The sequence below is a fragment of the Trematomus bernacchii genome, unplaced genomic scaffold (assembly GCF_902827165.1).
Source record: "Trematomus bernacchii unplaced genomic scaffold, fTreBer1.1, whole genome shotgun sequence".
NCBI lineage: Eukaryota > Metazoa > Chordata > Actinopteri > Perciformes > Nototheniidae > Trematomus > Trematomus bernacchii.
Window position 1 is genome coordinate 13,050,280 of NW_022988050.1, and position 16,197 is coordinate 13,066,476.

Below are 16,197 nucleotides of genomic sequence, written 5' to 3' on the forward strand. Positions count from 1 at the left end.
AACTCTCAGAAATTTGGAAAACATATCAGCACTTTTCCCATCACTGCAGCCACAAAGCCTATAAGAAATGTTTATAATTCCTTATAGAGAGCACTGTTCCTATTACAAAAATTACAATTAGTACAAAATCGACGTCCTTTGTCCAACAATTAGTGCTGGTCAATGAAGGCAACATTTTGACGTTACATTTTAGTTTTGTGTGACTTTCAAAGACCCAGAAAAGGTCTGTCCCAATCTGCCCTGGTCTCCCCTACTATACTATAGTAGAAGTAGACTATAAAGCAATACATGGAAATACTCAGTACATGAGCTCAAAGTATCCTACTACTAAGTACAAGTATACCTCACAATTGTACGTAAATTGGCCTACACTAACTGAGTAAATGTACTTAGTTACATTGTACCCTTGGGTTTCGCCTACTCTTTGCAGCTCCCCTGAACAACACTGCCCCCCTGTGTTCAGTTTTCCCGCGGCTTCCTCTCAGTCTCGCAGGGCTGCAGCTGGAGTCTGTTCCGCTTCACCTGGAGTTTACACCGGGACACACCGCTCTCTCCCCAGGCTGCTGCGGGACACCTGAAGACACACGTCTCTTCAGTTCAGCCAGAGACTGAAGCTGCACTCAAATGTCGCTTCCTCTTTCGCGTTTACACTATTTTACAGTCGGTTTAAGGATTTAGCTGGTTCCTCCCAACTCCTTTTTCACAGTTACCTGTGAACCGGAGCAGCTTCTTCAACATGGCTTCTTCCCCCACAGGTGACGACGAGGAACAGGTAAGCTGACGTCCTGCTGCTGCTAAAAATGACAGTTGTCATGCTTAATGTGAGCGTTATTCTTCCTGTTTGGTTTGTGGTCGTTTGTTAAAGTTGTAAAATACAAACGTTGAGAAGCGTGTTACTCTTCCTGACTCTGAGTCCTATTCTCCTCTGCGTGGAAAATTGGACAAATACAAAAAAAAACTTGAAAGTATTCCATTACAGCTATTTCTATACGGGTAATTTACTATGGAATGCAAATAGTAGCATCCTCTTACTGTAACAGAAGGCTGGCTGTGTTTTGTGGGTTGGCATATTATCGTTTTCCCGGTTAAGTTTGAAATTGAATGAAGTAAATTCACTGATAACGTTAGTTTCACTTTGGCCTGCTATGAGTCTATGGAATGAGTGAGGATATATTTGACTGTCACCTGAATTACTGCACCACACACATACAACCCAGAAAAAAACTCGGTTTACTTATACAAAGCTTTATTTTAAATTAAAGGACAATATTAGTGTGTTTTTTATAAGCCTACTTTAAGCATCCTAAATAGGCTACATATCCCTATACATATTTTTTTCACTCACTACATTTTAATGACTGTATTTGCACTTAAAGGCAGCCATTGATTCCCATTCATTTCTATATGGTAGTTGAAACATTAGTTGCATAGCCAGGGCCGTCCCTCCCTACAGGCCGATCATGCAGACTGCGTGGGGCCTCACCTTGCGGAGGGGGCCTCATCTTGCGGAGGGGGCCTCAACTGAGCCGCAAATGCGGCGCAATTAGTGTGGCGCAGCACGGTTTCGCAGCTGCGAGGCTCCACTAGCACTAGAGCTGGGAGATTGACAATGAATCAAATCGATAAGTCAATCTGCAACATTTTTTATGTTAACCGTTGAAGTATAATTTTAAACTGTAAATGTACGATTATTCAGCATTTATAATGGGAAGGCTATTTCTTGATGGTAAACCAAATATGTTTTGGACAACTTGTCATACAAGGCATTAGGTCCCTGGGAAAATGTGATTGGCATGTTTCTTTTGGGTGAACAGTATATCAGTCGTAGGCCTACATACTAGTGTTAACCTTGACCCGGTGGAAGAATGCGTTTTACAGCGGGAAAATAAACAAGCAGTCTGTGTTATCAGTAAATAATCAACAATGACCCATCAATAAATGTCTGTCAGTCTGCAGAGGCTTTTTTTTTATTCAATCCTGATGTGTCAGTATTTACCTTTTCGATCTTAATTTCTTAGCGTAACTTTCCTCGTACAGGAATCATTACCCACAATGTTTGTTGGCTTGCAGTTTTTGCTTGTAAAAATGCCAGCTTTCCTCCTGAAATGACCAGATCAGCAGAATAACATGTAGTTTTGACTGGTCATCACTTCTTAGTCTTGGAACTGTCCACTTAGTGACATATTTCAACTAGCTATGAGTATTTCTAACCTGTGTCATGCAATCAGAATTGGTTAATAATGAGGGAGAGATGTAAAATCCATGATTTTATGGATGAATAAATGAAACTTAAGACATAAGGCAAATATAATGATGTTTACCCACGACTTTGGCAGTTAGTATCGAAGCATTCTTCTGACTGTGTTGATTTGTTAGACAAATAGTTAAAAGGTGCACCGTAACTTAATCTGACTTTCATTTTTCCTGAGGCTATATTTGAAACATGTTATGGAACTTTTCAGTGACAATTAATTGTGTACACCTATAAAGAATAGTATAAGTACTGATACACTGATTCAATGATTTTTAAAGGCAGTTAATTCACTTTTCCCTGATCTGTGTGTCCTTTAAGGAAATGATAAGTGTGTGATGATTTCTTGTAGCTATATTGCCTGTTTGTGCGCCTATCTGTCTGTGCTTCCTGCCATCTGTCCATTAATGTTTGACCACAGATTGTAATGGAAGGTTTGAGTGGTGGTGGTAATAACTGCCTGTTGTCAGGACACTGTGTGGCAGAGCAAACATTATGAGACTCCACCTAAGGCCTGGTCAAAAGCAAATGGAAAACAAAGAGATTACACCCCACCTGCAGAGCTGTGTGCACGTACAGTACAGAGCCTTCTGGAGAGTCAAACATACATTATGAAGTGTTTTCTCCTTGTATGCTATTAAAACAGTGAAAAGGTTAACTTTGTGTAAAAGCGTTTTTGCCAATACATGTACAGTTGCATCTGATCAGAAAGTTAGTCCTCATTTAATGTCTTCTGTTGGTGTCATATTTATGTGCATGGTTTGGCTAGTTGTTGGGAATGATGATGGTGTGTCATGTCAGAATAAGCATTTGTTTTCAGCTGTAGCGCCACTGATTTGAGATGTTTGAGCCTATTAGCAATACTGATATATTTGAGATTTTTAAATTCTGGGAATTATATCATCGGGTGCAATGATGTTTAGTCCATAATATTTCAGAAAGAAATTAAAAATAACTGTCATTTTTCCTCAACTCAAGATAATGTTCTCAAATGTCTCGTTTTATTTGACCAACGGTCAAAACCGACATTTTATTCAGCTTATCATGATTGGTAGATCATTTTCCGACGGTCAAATAATCAATAAATTGAGGGTTACAGCTCTAATGTATGTCAATTATATGTTTGTATCTGACTGATCATGATATGTAAACATATATCTGACATAGATTATTTAAAAAAATGCTAAATATTTACTTTCAGCCACTAAAATGTCGGGATTTTGCAGTTTTTAATTGTTGTAAACTTAATATGTTTTGCTTTTGGATTATGAGTCTAATACACAGCAATTTATAAAACCAGTTTTGAAAATCTTACATAAATAATTTTGTAAAAATAATTATGAAAGGTCATGAAAAAACAAAAGGTGGCCAAGTCTGCGTTTTAGTTTTTGTATTCCTTTACACTGCATGAGCATTTTCCTAGTCGTCATTGTAACAGGAAAAGTGTAGTTGAGCTGACTCAGCATGCTGGATGATCGGAGCGCGCTCACTGAATCAGCCACACTGGCTCTCAGTGCGGGGGATTGTGATGGAATGAGTAAACATGACCTCAGTTGTGGTGAGGTAATGTCAAGTCACCGAGTGAAGTGTTTGTTTGTGGAGAGGATGAGGCTGTTATTTGGTAAACACACGTTGGTGGTGTTAAGATTATCACACACTGAGGTCAGGTGTTTGAAACATATATGTCAGGTTAGTAGCATTAGAATGTGTTTCACCAACTGTTGTCTGTTAGCATCGGTATATGTGAGTATTTTAGGTTTACTTTGTGTGTGTGTGTGTGTGTGTGTGTGTGTGCTGGTCTGTGACTAGCTGAGCGAGATACACAGTAGGCCGTGGCGAGACAGAGCAGAGGCTGTTAGAACTGAATAGTAGCTATTAACAAGGATTCCCAGACACTAGAGAAAAGGCCAGTATATGATGTCTCTGTTTACTAAGAATGTTCACCCTGCCTTTTTTAAGGGCAGCAAGCTATAATGGCGTATTGTCATCATTTTAGATGCATAAAAAGTCATTATGGATCAAGGGGAAGTTGGTTTGAATTCAAGAAATAATTGTGAATATCCAGGATTCAAGTGATACATTTACGAGGAAAATCCCCCATACTTCCGAGAGGGAGTTATACATTTGGACATTTTTGAGTGAAAAACCGTAGGCATATTTTTTGTGTAAAGAAACCAAATGTAAGATCAGGTAATTTGGCGATAAAATAATTCAAAATACTATTTCAATTTTCTGATTATTTGTATTGTTACTTTTACTTTGAACATTAGCTTACAAACAACATTTCCTTATCATGAAAACAAAATTATATTTTCATTACATTTATCTTTAAACATATTTATTTCGTCCATGTTCGTATTTTCTAATAGAAATGACTGCCTAGCGGTTGTATATCTTTTTTTGTAAGAGAAAAAATTAAGGAAGAATGCGTCTGCAACTGAAATATAACTTCTGGTAAACCAGGTCTTATTTTACTCAGGTTTGTTTCAAGATACTTTTTTCAAAGTGAACATTTGATGACTAATAAAAAGCAAACTCCAGAACATGGTCTGCACAAGTCACCATCATGATCATTGTTTTTGTTCTACAGGCACTTGTAAAAATGTGGACATGTTATAAAGGTGCCGATAACAAGTCAGAAAGTAATGATTAACCCGATTTATTAACAAAAACCTAATTTAAGCTGTTAAACATTGACATTATAAAGAATGGTTCATTCCAAAGAAATGTATTTATACATTAACCAAACAGTTTTTATTAGAGATGTCCCGATCCGATCACGTGATCGGGGATCGGAGCCGATCACGTGATTTTCAAAAGATCGGAATCGGTAGAAAACAATCGGGGATCGGGAATTTTGTTTGTTTTAAAAAAAAAAAATGTTATCAAATATTTTTATTATTTTATTTAATGTTACAAAACAAAAATGACCATGTTCACGTCTTAAAGTCATCCTGAGGCCTTAGTTTTGGTTTAAAATTACACAACATCATGTATGTGTTGCTTCTTTTGGGCTTGTTTTCATAGACCTGGTTGCTTATTTCTCTCAAATCTGGCAACAGAGTGGGCGCAGTGTCTAATAGTAGCAGTAAGCTAACAAGAGGCTACGTTCAGCTGGTGACTCGGGAGTCGGGACAGAGAAAATATCAGGAGTTTGGAAGTATTATAAAATTGAAAGCGAAGGCAGTGTAACAGCCAGATGCAATGTTTGCAAGGCGGAGGTTGCGCGTGGTGGAAAGAACAGAGCTACGTTCAACACGACCAATCTAATACGCCACCTGAGAAACAAACACCAACAACAACACGACGAGTACACAGCGGCCACTCAGGTAACGGCACTGAAACAACCGACACTTTCAGAGACTTTTAAAAGGAAAGCGAAACTGCCCCAGAACAGTGAAAAGGCCAAAAAAATAGCAGCCAAGATAGCTGAATTCATCGCGTTGGATGACCAGCAGTTATCTGTTACCTTTTTTTTCTCTTAATGCATTGCATAAAGATCGGATCGGGAAAAATCGGTATCGGCAGATTGTCAAAATCAAATGATCGGAATCGGATCGGGAGCAAAAAAAGGTGATCGGGACATCCCTAGTTTTTATATTTGAGAATAAGAAAAACAACTGCATTCTCAAAGATAGACACATTTTAAAAGTAGAGATCAGGATTTAAGTTATTTATTCATTATAATGTAACTTTATGAACTAACTAATTACATATTCTGTAAGGGCCTTACAGATAGAACAGATATGCCTTACCCTAAGGAGTGTGTTATATCTAAATGTCTCTTTTGAAATCATGACGCCAAAGGAAAAACAGAAAAGAGATGTTGAAACAATCATGATGTGAGTTTAGGCAAAGCTCCAGGTAGATCATCGGATATGGTTTTGATAGGATGGTGCAGGATATGAAATGAAGCTGCAGCAACAAATCAACAGTTAACCTTTGTATTATAATCATTTGGAAAGAGCAAGCCCTGGTTTATTTATTATATTTGTTCAGTTTAAATGGACAGTAAGACTTTGAGAAAACATTTGATCATTGTGCATTGAAGCAAAAAAAGTGCTTATGAATATACCTACCCTAATATATATCAAAAGTCATACTTAAAAAATAAAAAAACAGATGTAACTATTGCTCAGTTTCAAGACTAAGCGGTAATGTAAGAACAATGATAGAAGTGTACAATTAAAGGTGGGGTAGGTCATTCATTTCAGAAACACTTTTTGTTATATTCCATGGAATGCTCTTAACATCCCGATAGCAATGAATATATTAAATGCTTTGACAATAAATACATACAAAAATGTCATCTGTGGAAGCCGTAGCGCTGTGAAGAGCACGACCAATCATCTGAGCCGGCCCGGCTAAAATAACTGGATGGCCTACCTGCCTGTCAGCCTTCCATCTGTGCACAAACTTATCTCGTGCCCTCATTGGTCATGTGCGCGTTCGTGTGTGTTGGAGGAGGGGCTCTGTAAGGAAGTGGCAGATTTTTTCCGGTTGTGTATTTTCAAATTCTAGCGCACTCAAGCTGGTTTCTCCAAAATTACCTACCCCACCTTTAACATACAAATATATTTAGTTCTAGTCCTTTTTAGATGTGTTAATAACACTGAATCTAACACTGTAGATGTTGATTGTAGTGATGGAAGTATGCTGTTCCAAAGAAATGGTTCTCTGTATTTCAATTTCAATGAATGTTAAAGGAAGTGTGAGAAAAGAAGGGTTCTTGGTCTATAATGCATCTTTATATGAGATGGAGAAGTCACTCTGGGTGAGCTGCACCATGACTGACAAAAGAACATCTGCACTTTGAAAGAATGGACGGATCAATGAAAGAATGAGCACCAGTGTGTAAGCAGCATGGCCGGGAATCATAGGGTCGCAGCACTGACTGACACCAGGGTGTTATACAGTAGAGGGGGGGAGGGGGGTGCTTCTGTTATATCTTTATGAATGGGTTAACAAGAGGGTGAATGTGGGTCAGTGTTTCCAAGAATGGGTTCCTCATTGTAGGTTACTATCGGGGAACCTCAGACTCAGAATCAGTATCAGAAACACTTTATTATCCCGGGGAAATTGTGACAGTTGTTCTATTTTAAAATAAAAGATAAATGAAGTAACATATTTAATTAAAATAAGATATACAAATATAAGAATTGTATGTAAAGATGCAGTGATAGATTAAACACCTACATACTTTTAAGTTAAATTAGAAATAATAAAATGTGTGAATTAGTAATTTTTTACAAGTTAAGGTCCTGAATTTTCTGGAAAATACACTTTAACTATACAACAAATATATGTTTTAGTTTTTATCATTAAAATGTATGTGTTTTATGTTATTCTGTAGTTAATCAATGCAGAGGCAATATTATATAAAATATATTATTAGTAGCAGCAATCTTATTTATATTTAAACAACTTTCAAAGTAAGTTTAATCGTTTTTTTATGTGATTTATTTGGTGTTTAAGATTTAAAATAATTGAAAAATTAATGAAATTTACTGTGTCTTTATTGTTTAACTTGAACGTATCCTTTCATATAGCTTTCACACATTTGTGTACCTTTTGGTCTTTAAACAATCCACCCTAGTCACACTCTTATCACGAAGTATGTTTCCTTACATTTAAACCTTGTAACCTGACATAAAACATTTCAACTACCCAACCAGCAATATCCCTTTTGCTAATTAACACACACAAGTGGACATTACATGATTTGAAAGTGCCAAATGCAACATCAGTTAATCAAACCCACAGCATTACAAACAAATCCATCACTGGCCCAGCTCCCCTAGATAATACTCTGATGATACAAGACCATTTGAGCATCATATATTTGTCTAGCAATGGCAGAAGAAGCTTCAGAGAAGTGGAGACGCTGCAGCTGTCAGAGTGTCGGGGCAGAGAACGCAGCTCGATGGTAGACAGTGATTCTGGATCCAACTTTCCAGCTCTGCTGCTGTCACCGTGCGGCTCACTGCGGTTGGCGATGAGACCATTTTAGGCGTGGAACCGTGGCCTTTTTGCTGCCATTAGCATTGTGTGAGTGCGCCGGTCCTGAGAGACAAAGACGGATTGTAAATCAAGGGATGTTGGAAAGTCCATCTCTTTGTGACTGGTGTTTGTGTGTCTGCTCTTTCTCAATAGGCGTGCATTTGCGAGTGCGTGTGTGCGTGTGCGTGCCTGTCTGTGTGATTCCTTTTCTTCTGTGTAAATGAGGCTCTTTGACTTTACGAGCATTAGTTAACCTTTTCCTCCGACACTTAACTTGTGTTTATCTGGGGTGTTGCAGAAAAAGGCTCATCTGATTGGCCGGTTGAAACAGATAAAACACAACAGGTTTTCCCAGGTTGAAATGTTGAAAAAAGGATGGAAATGTATATATTTTTTGCAGAATTTTACAAAATTCCTAAACGCACTGCAAAATACAGTAGTAAAATCAAATCATTGATTTGTCGATTTACGGAATAATAATTGCCAACAGTTATGATGATTAATTCATTGTTAAAGGTGATTTTGAATGAATAGAAAATAACTAAAACAGGTTTAAACTGTTCTTTATTCCATCAAATATGGAGATTACATGTCTTCCTCTGTTTTATATCATATCAAACTGAATGTCAAAAGGAGACATTTAAAGAGAAAACCTTAGAATTAGAGAAAGTATGGAATTTCTTTTACTTTTTTCTAAATTATTTTAAAGACCAAACGTTGTATTAGAAATTAATGAAAAAATGTGACGTCAAAACAGTTTGATTAGGGTTAGGCTTAGGCATTTGGCGGAGGTCTGTGGCCTTGTATATAATAATATTATAAATGTATTTAGTTATATTTTATATTATAAGTCTTAATATGAAGTAAATTAAGTGATCAAATAAATCTAGTGGAGTAAAAAGTATTGCCTATAACATGAAGGGAAGTATGAGTATAAACGAGCAGAAAAGTAACTCACTAAGCGCAGTACTTGAGTAAATGATAATTTCACAAATATTGATATATTGGGACATGGTGCCTTTTTTCCAAAGTTATGATTGGTTCAAACAACATAATGCTCACAGTTTATGTGGTTGTCATGGCAAATCATGCCACATTTTGGTTGTTTCCATCGGGATTCATGTATTGCCATGGCTCTACAGGCTCATTTCCTCCTGGCTGGTCATTATCAAGATTGTATTCACAGATATTAATATGCAGAGAGTATCACTGATCGTGTGCATGTGTTACAGTTGAGTACAGTTGAATAAGGGCAAATATTTAGACATCCGCTGTAGTGTAAAGCTAATATTTTCTAGGGGATAAGGACAAATGAGATAAGTGGAAAGAAGGGAAGGAGGCAAACAACAGATTACAGGGAAGACAGAGAAAAGAAAAAAATGTTCTTGGCATCGTTTACACGAAACAATGATCTTATCAGGTGGCTATGGTTGGATTGACATTGCTAGATGTCAGGAAACCAGAACAAATGTTTTACAGACAGACATGTTTTTCAGGTTCATGCTTTAAGTGTTTTATAAACCTGCAATCAAACCCTAAAACTGCCACACATTTGTATTTTTTTTAAGTAGGATGATGATCCTTTTTTATTGTGCTAATGCTTATTGCTTAATGTATTGTTGTTACTGGGGAATTTCACAAGCTGCATTCACAACCCACAACAAGCTCACACCTGCGCTTCAGGGTTTATAAGAAGGCATTTTGGGTGAACATGAACATCACATACTGAAGCAGGAATAGGCCTGTACGTGGGAGTGAAATTGCACGGAACATAAAGTTGATCCCAGGTTACAAAATACAGTCATTACTGGAGTGCAAAGAGCGTCACAGATTTGATGATTTACTGTAAAACAAGAGTACAAGTCTGGTCTTCTTCCATGGTATGGAGCCAGCAGCTCATTAGCTCACATCAGCATCTATGTCAAACCCACTGTTCGTGTGGTCTCTCTAAGAAACACTCACGCACAAATCACAGGCCTCGGTGCAAACCACACCTCACACAAACACGTACAAACAACCCTCCAGTGTTCGCACAGACATTGAGGTCATGACTCCAACTGACACCGAAACAGAGAAATAAACACGCGAATAAAAGGATCCATTTAACCAATTGTAAATAAGATAATAGTTTGAGATTTAGAAAACAGAGAAACCCCGCCAGTGCCCTTATCCTTTCTCATAGTTTGCTTTTGACTAGTTCTGATAGTCAAGTGTTTGGAGATGATAACAACCTCCCTGACAAGCACAAACAAGTTCATTGAGTGCATGTTCTGTACAGTCATGTTGGTCCTGTCAAACTCTTTGAAGTAACAAAAAACATGATGATTGATTTATTGCAATTACCGTTCAATGTCAACTTGATAGACTTGTGGACTTGTCACACGTTATGGATTGCAACAAAAGTGTGTGTTTGGCATGTTTTTTAGGGATGATTTTTCGGCAGGGTTTGATTGTAGACGGCTGTTTAAACATTAGACCTTGAAGAGGAAAGTTTCTCTCTATCACCTTAAATCTGAGTTCAACAAATCCTTGAAGCATGATGTTATGGCATTAACCCTTTCTGGTCAAGTTTGGAACTTCCACAACGATATAAGCTTCCAATGCAACTACACTGAGAGAGGAAAGTCTTGAAAACATGTACATATCGATAGCTTTTCCTTGGAGGGAAAAGTTGTCATTTCTGAGAATTTGTAAATCAGTATATTTTCTCATAACTTCCCTGTTGGGAGAGTCAGTGCCCCACGTTTTGGGGTTCAATTGTCATTGGGTCTTGTTCACCGGTGAGTGAGTGTAAGCACAGCAATCATGCTGCCATTATATCGAGGAAGAGGGATCCACGCTGAAAGGCAAAGCATTCGATTTATCAGTCCAATTTTCATTTCAACATGCAGGGGTGGGCAATTATTTTTTCCATGGGGCCACATGAGAAACTGAAAATATTGTGGAGGGCCGGGCCAAAAGGCTGAACTCAATTCTACATAATATTAATTGTATTTCTTTATAAAAAGCAGTAAATAGCATTGTTTTGACAAGCTGGTAAGAGTATATGTTATAGTTAAGCAATGGAAAAAGTGAGGTTGCCTTACAAAAAAATGTCATTTATTAAATCAAATTTCCCAAAACAATGGTAAACAAAATGAACGTTTTTCACCATTTGTGACTCATATTAGTGAACATTTTCAGTCACATTCACTCAAACACATTTTGAGTTTCATTTACTGTTGGAAAGAGGTTCTTAGCATTCTAAAGACATCACAATATTGTCTTTGTACTCCAAATATTAAGCAAGATACATCATATTGAACTGTCACTAAACATCACTGAACTGTGATTTTGAGAAAAAGGCTTCCAAAGAAAGTGTCCCAGTTCACTGCTAGTTGGTGCCTTTACATGCCAACATTTGTAGTCTAACCACCTCATTTGGTGTTTTTAAGTTCTCTTTTCTTGTTCAGTGAGAGAAATCTAGTCTCTGCTGGGCTTTAACGAGTGCATCAAAGTCAGGTTGAATGTCTGAGGTGGAGATGCGAAGCACAGCTGACAGATGATCATCAGTGAGAGAGGATCTATACCTGGATTTCGTAAACTTCATAATTGAAAATGTTTGTTCACATATGTAGGTCGAGCCAAAGAGAACCAACATCTTCTGAGCATATCACCTCATGTTTGGAAAGTTCTCCTCCTTGAGAGAAGAGTAGAAATCCAGCAGAGATCCTGACTTAAAGTGCTCTGCCAGTACTGCATCAGACTGCAGGTCGATGAGTTCCAGCTGAACATCACTGGGTGCATTATCCACACTGCAGGTAAAGGGAGAGGAAATCAGGTGCATTTCATCCTCGATTTTTCTGAGATCTTCAAATCGCCTTGAAAACTCACCATGCAATGCTCCCAACATGGATGAGTACCTGCGGAGGTGATCAGCTGATGGTGTGACTTCTTTCAGGGTTTGCATGTGAGTGAGATTGTTGCTCTCCAGTTGGCTTGAAAGAAACTGCATCTTTGTCATGAAAGCCTTCACCAGGCTGTGCATTTCATGAACAAAAAGGCCCTTGCCTTGCAGTTTGGTATTCAGTTCATTCATCAGTGCAGTCACATCAACAGCAAATGCAAAATCTGCCATCCAGTCCTCATCTGAGAGCTCTGGGAAGTCTTTGCCTTTCTTCTCACAAAACTCTCGAATCTCTGCTTTCAGGTCCCAAACTCTTTTTAGCACTTTGCCCAGGCTGAGCCATCTGATAGCTGTGTGGTAGCCGATGTCACGATGCTCAGTCTCATGCTCCTCCAAAAGTGCGATAAACTGTCTGTGGTTCAAAGCTCTTGCCCTGATGAAGTTTACTATTTTAGTAACAACATCAATAACATGGTTAATTTTTAGCACTGACTTGCACAACACATGTTGGTGTATAATACAATGCAAAAATACCAGTTTCTGATCCGCGTCGATTTCAGTCACTTTATCTTGCATACGTTTCAAAAGTCCGACATTTTTTCCGGTAAGATTTGGACAACCGTCCGTTGTGACACCTGCCAGTCTGTCCCATTTCAGTCCCAGCGTGTCCATGCACTCGTTTACCTCCGTGAACAGATCGCTCCCTGTCGTCGTCCCTTTCATCGACCGCATTGCTGCCAGCTCCTCCGTAATCTTGAAGTCCGGTGTTATCCCGCGGACGAATACGAGTAACTGGGCTGTGTCGCGGTCGGACATCACAGCTCTCGTCCAAAGCCAAGGAGAAAAAGTCGTAACTTGCCACTTCACGTTGCAGCTGAAGCTCCAGATTCCCCGCAATGTCCTCGATCCTTCTAGTCACGGTTCGCCTGGACAGCGGGACTTGCTCAAATGCGGCTTTTTTTTCAGGGCATATTAGTGCTGCAGAGTCCACCAAGCACTCTTTGACAAACTCCCCCTCCGAGAACGGCTTACTGTTTTTAGCAATTTTGTGGGATATCACAAAGCTGGTCATGGTTGCTGCATCACTGGATGTGTGAAGCTTGGTAAAAAAGCCTTGCTGCTTTTGCAGCTTAGCTAGCAAAGCTTCCGATGTCCGCGCCCTTTCAGCGTCAGTCAAGTTTTTATATTTCTCCGCGTGTTTCGTCTCGTAATGCCGACTCACATTGTACTCCTTAAACACGGCGATCTGCTCCCCGCAAACTAAACACACGGTTTTACCTCCGACTTCAGTAAATAAATACTTAGCAGTCCAATTTTTGTTGAAAACCCTGCATTCAGCATCTACCTTTCTTTTTTTAGCGGACATGTTTTTGAGGGCTAAAGTTGTCTTGAGACAAGGATCCAATAATGTGCACGTCTTGATATACGTATTGCGTCATTATGCACGTGAATAAAAAACAACTTCAAAATAAAAGCAATGCAGCTTTAGTCCATGCATGAGGTAAAGTTAGAAAATATGTTTATTTTGTAATTTCCAATTAGCCTTACACGGGCCGGTCAGAGTCAACCAAAGGGCCGTATGTGGCCCGGGGGCCGTACGATGCCCAGGTCTGATCTATGGTCATGATGAGCATTGGGTTGTAGCGAAAAGAATGCTATTACGGAAGCAGCAGAAATGAGTTTTATCTGTAGGGTGTCTGGGCTTATAATTAGAGACTCAGATATGAAGGGACCTTGCTGCTCCCTCACATCGAACAGAACTAGTTAAGTCGCTTCAGGCATCTGATCAGGATGCCTCCTGGGCGCCTTCACTTGAAGATTTTCATGGCATGCCCAACTGGTATGCGAACACAAGGTTGACCCAGAACACCGTCCTGAAATGATATCTCATCTGGTCTTGGAACGCATTGGGATCCCCTAGAAAACATTGTTGGGAATATGAGGAGTCTGGATACCCTTAATCAGCCTGCTGCCAGCACAACTAAACCCTGCACGAGCGACAGAAAGTGGCTGGATTACTAATGTTTCAACGTCTTTAAACATGGATTGGATCTTTGTGCAAAATTGTTTGAAGTGAAAATCTTGATTGTTATCAAATGATATGTAGCGTCTGTCTATTGCGTGATTGTTTTTTGGGACACTTTTGAAGAAATGGAGGTGTTCAGCTAGAAACACAGTTAAAAAAGAAATGGAGTCAGGCATAAATTAGTTTCGCCATAATAAGTGTGACATTTTAAATGCCTTTTTAGGCTATGCACAAGCTAGAGAAACTGATCCCAGATGATACCGAAAGTGGAATAATTATTGAAATCTCCACCTGTGTAATAACCTTGCACACGCACGCACACACACACACACACACACACACACACACACACACACACACACACACACACACACACACACACACACACACACACACACACACACACACACACACACACACACACACACACACACACCAGTCCTCTGTGAAATGCTTCTGCGGTCAAAGTTCACACCCTCTCTGACAAAAACCAACCAAGCACATGAGAACATTACTGTTTTGTCTACTGCGAATGTGCACGTGATGGTCGTTGCCACGATGAGGAATGTAACATACAACTCTCACAGTATAAACACGTAGCTAAAGATAGACCTTCTTCTTTACTGTCTCCTCTCTGATGCTTCCCATCTGTCTCCTCTCTAGATACATTAGCTGAAAGAAAAACGCTTTTACCTTTCTATTCCGTATCTTAACATTTCCATAACCATTTAAATACTTGTTTGTATATCTCACTACTGAGCTGATTGCTATGGTACCATTAGCAACCCACTGGCTCTTACCAACCCTATCTCGTGTAACCACCGGTTGTATTTTCCCTTTTATAATTTATGGTTATGGAGGCATAAAACCACTCCCTTTTCCAGAAGGCCTTTAATGGCTGACTTATAGAGAATATTAGCCGTGTGTGTGTGTGTGTGTGTGTGTGTGTGTGTGTGTGTGTGTGTGTGTGTGTGTGTGTGTGTGTGTGTGTGTGTGTGTGTGTGTGTGTGTGTGTGGTGTGTGTGTGTGTGTGTGTGTGTGTGTGTGTGTGTGTGTGTGTGTGTGTGTGTGTGTGTGTGTGTGTGTGTGTGTGTGTGTGTGTGTGTGTGTGTGTGTGTGTGTGTGTGTTATAGATGAAGAGACACATCAGAGGGACAGGGCTTGAAAAAGAGAGGTGGATGTAAGACAGAACATAATGTGTTGAAATTGTACCCATAAGAAAATAGATGTGAATCAAATGATATATAGTTATTTGAATAATGTTGGTGTTTCCATCTTAACTTAAAACACAGAGGAAAACACATTGTTAAGGCTGTTTGGTTTTTCTTCTGTTTGTTGCATGAGGCTGAAATGACATGTCATTTGTTTTATACAAAAATGTCTGAAAAAGCAGTTTTTAGGCTCTCAAATGTTCTCTTTTGTATTTGTTATTAAACTGAGTATCTTTGAATACCAACTGACATAAATAGACATGTCGAGACTTTTTCCTGAATTTGAGAAACTGGGATAGACATTTTCACTTTTTTCTGACATATTAGAAGTACTCTAATACTAGTACTCCTTTTAAGTACACTTAAAAACACTTTGGTTCAACATAAAAGTACTCAAAGGATATAAGGGAGAAGCTCATAACTGAGGAAAACACCAAAAACAAACTGTGTATTAAGTATTAAGAACATTGATTGATATTATACTTATTCCCAAAAATATATACTGTGACAATTATTATTGTCTGTGCAATTCATATTTATTATGGAATTTTGTCAGAGCATCAATTTTATCATGCCGTTTTATTGGTTTTTAGAATGTAATGGATGGTTGTTGTTGTCATTGAGAGCATTGGCCACCAGATGTCAGACTAGCTTCTTCAGTTCAAACAGGGAAAGACAGTAAACTAGAAAAGCCTGTCTCTCTCTATAAATATTGACTCTAAGAAAACATAAAGCAGTGATTCAACTATACTATGCCTGCAGGTGACATTATGCTGCATATTGACATGGATATCTTTGCATAGACACCCTTAATACAGTTCGG

At 38.8% G+C, this 16,197-nt stretch overlaps 1 protein-coding gene across 1 annotated transcript in view; it reads left to right on the forward strand.

The window, feature by feature from the left end:
• Positions 1 to 484: 484 nt before the first annotated feature.
• Positions 485 to 16,197, forward strand: part of LOC117473305 (ankyrin-3-like) — a 152,207-nt gene continuing 136,494 nt past the window's right edge. The window contains exon 1 of the mRNA XM_034118834.1: positions 485 to 772. Within this exon, the coding sequence (XP_033974725.1) occupies positions 737 to 772 (36 nt within the window). The 5' untranslated portion in view covers positions 485 to 736. The remainder of the gene's footprint in view (positions 773 to 16,197) is intronic.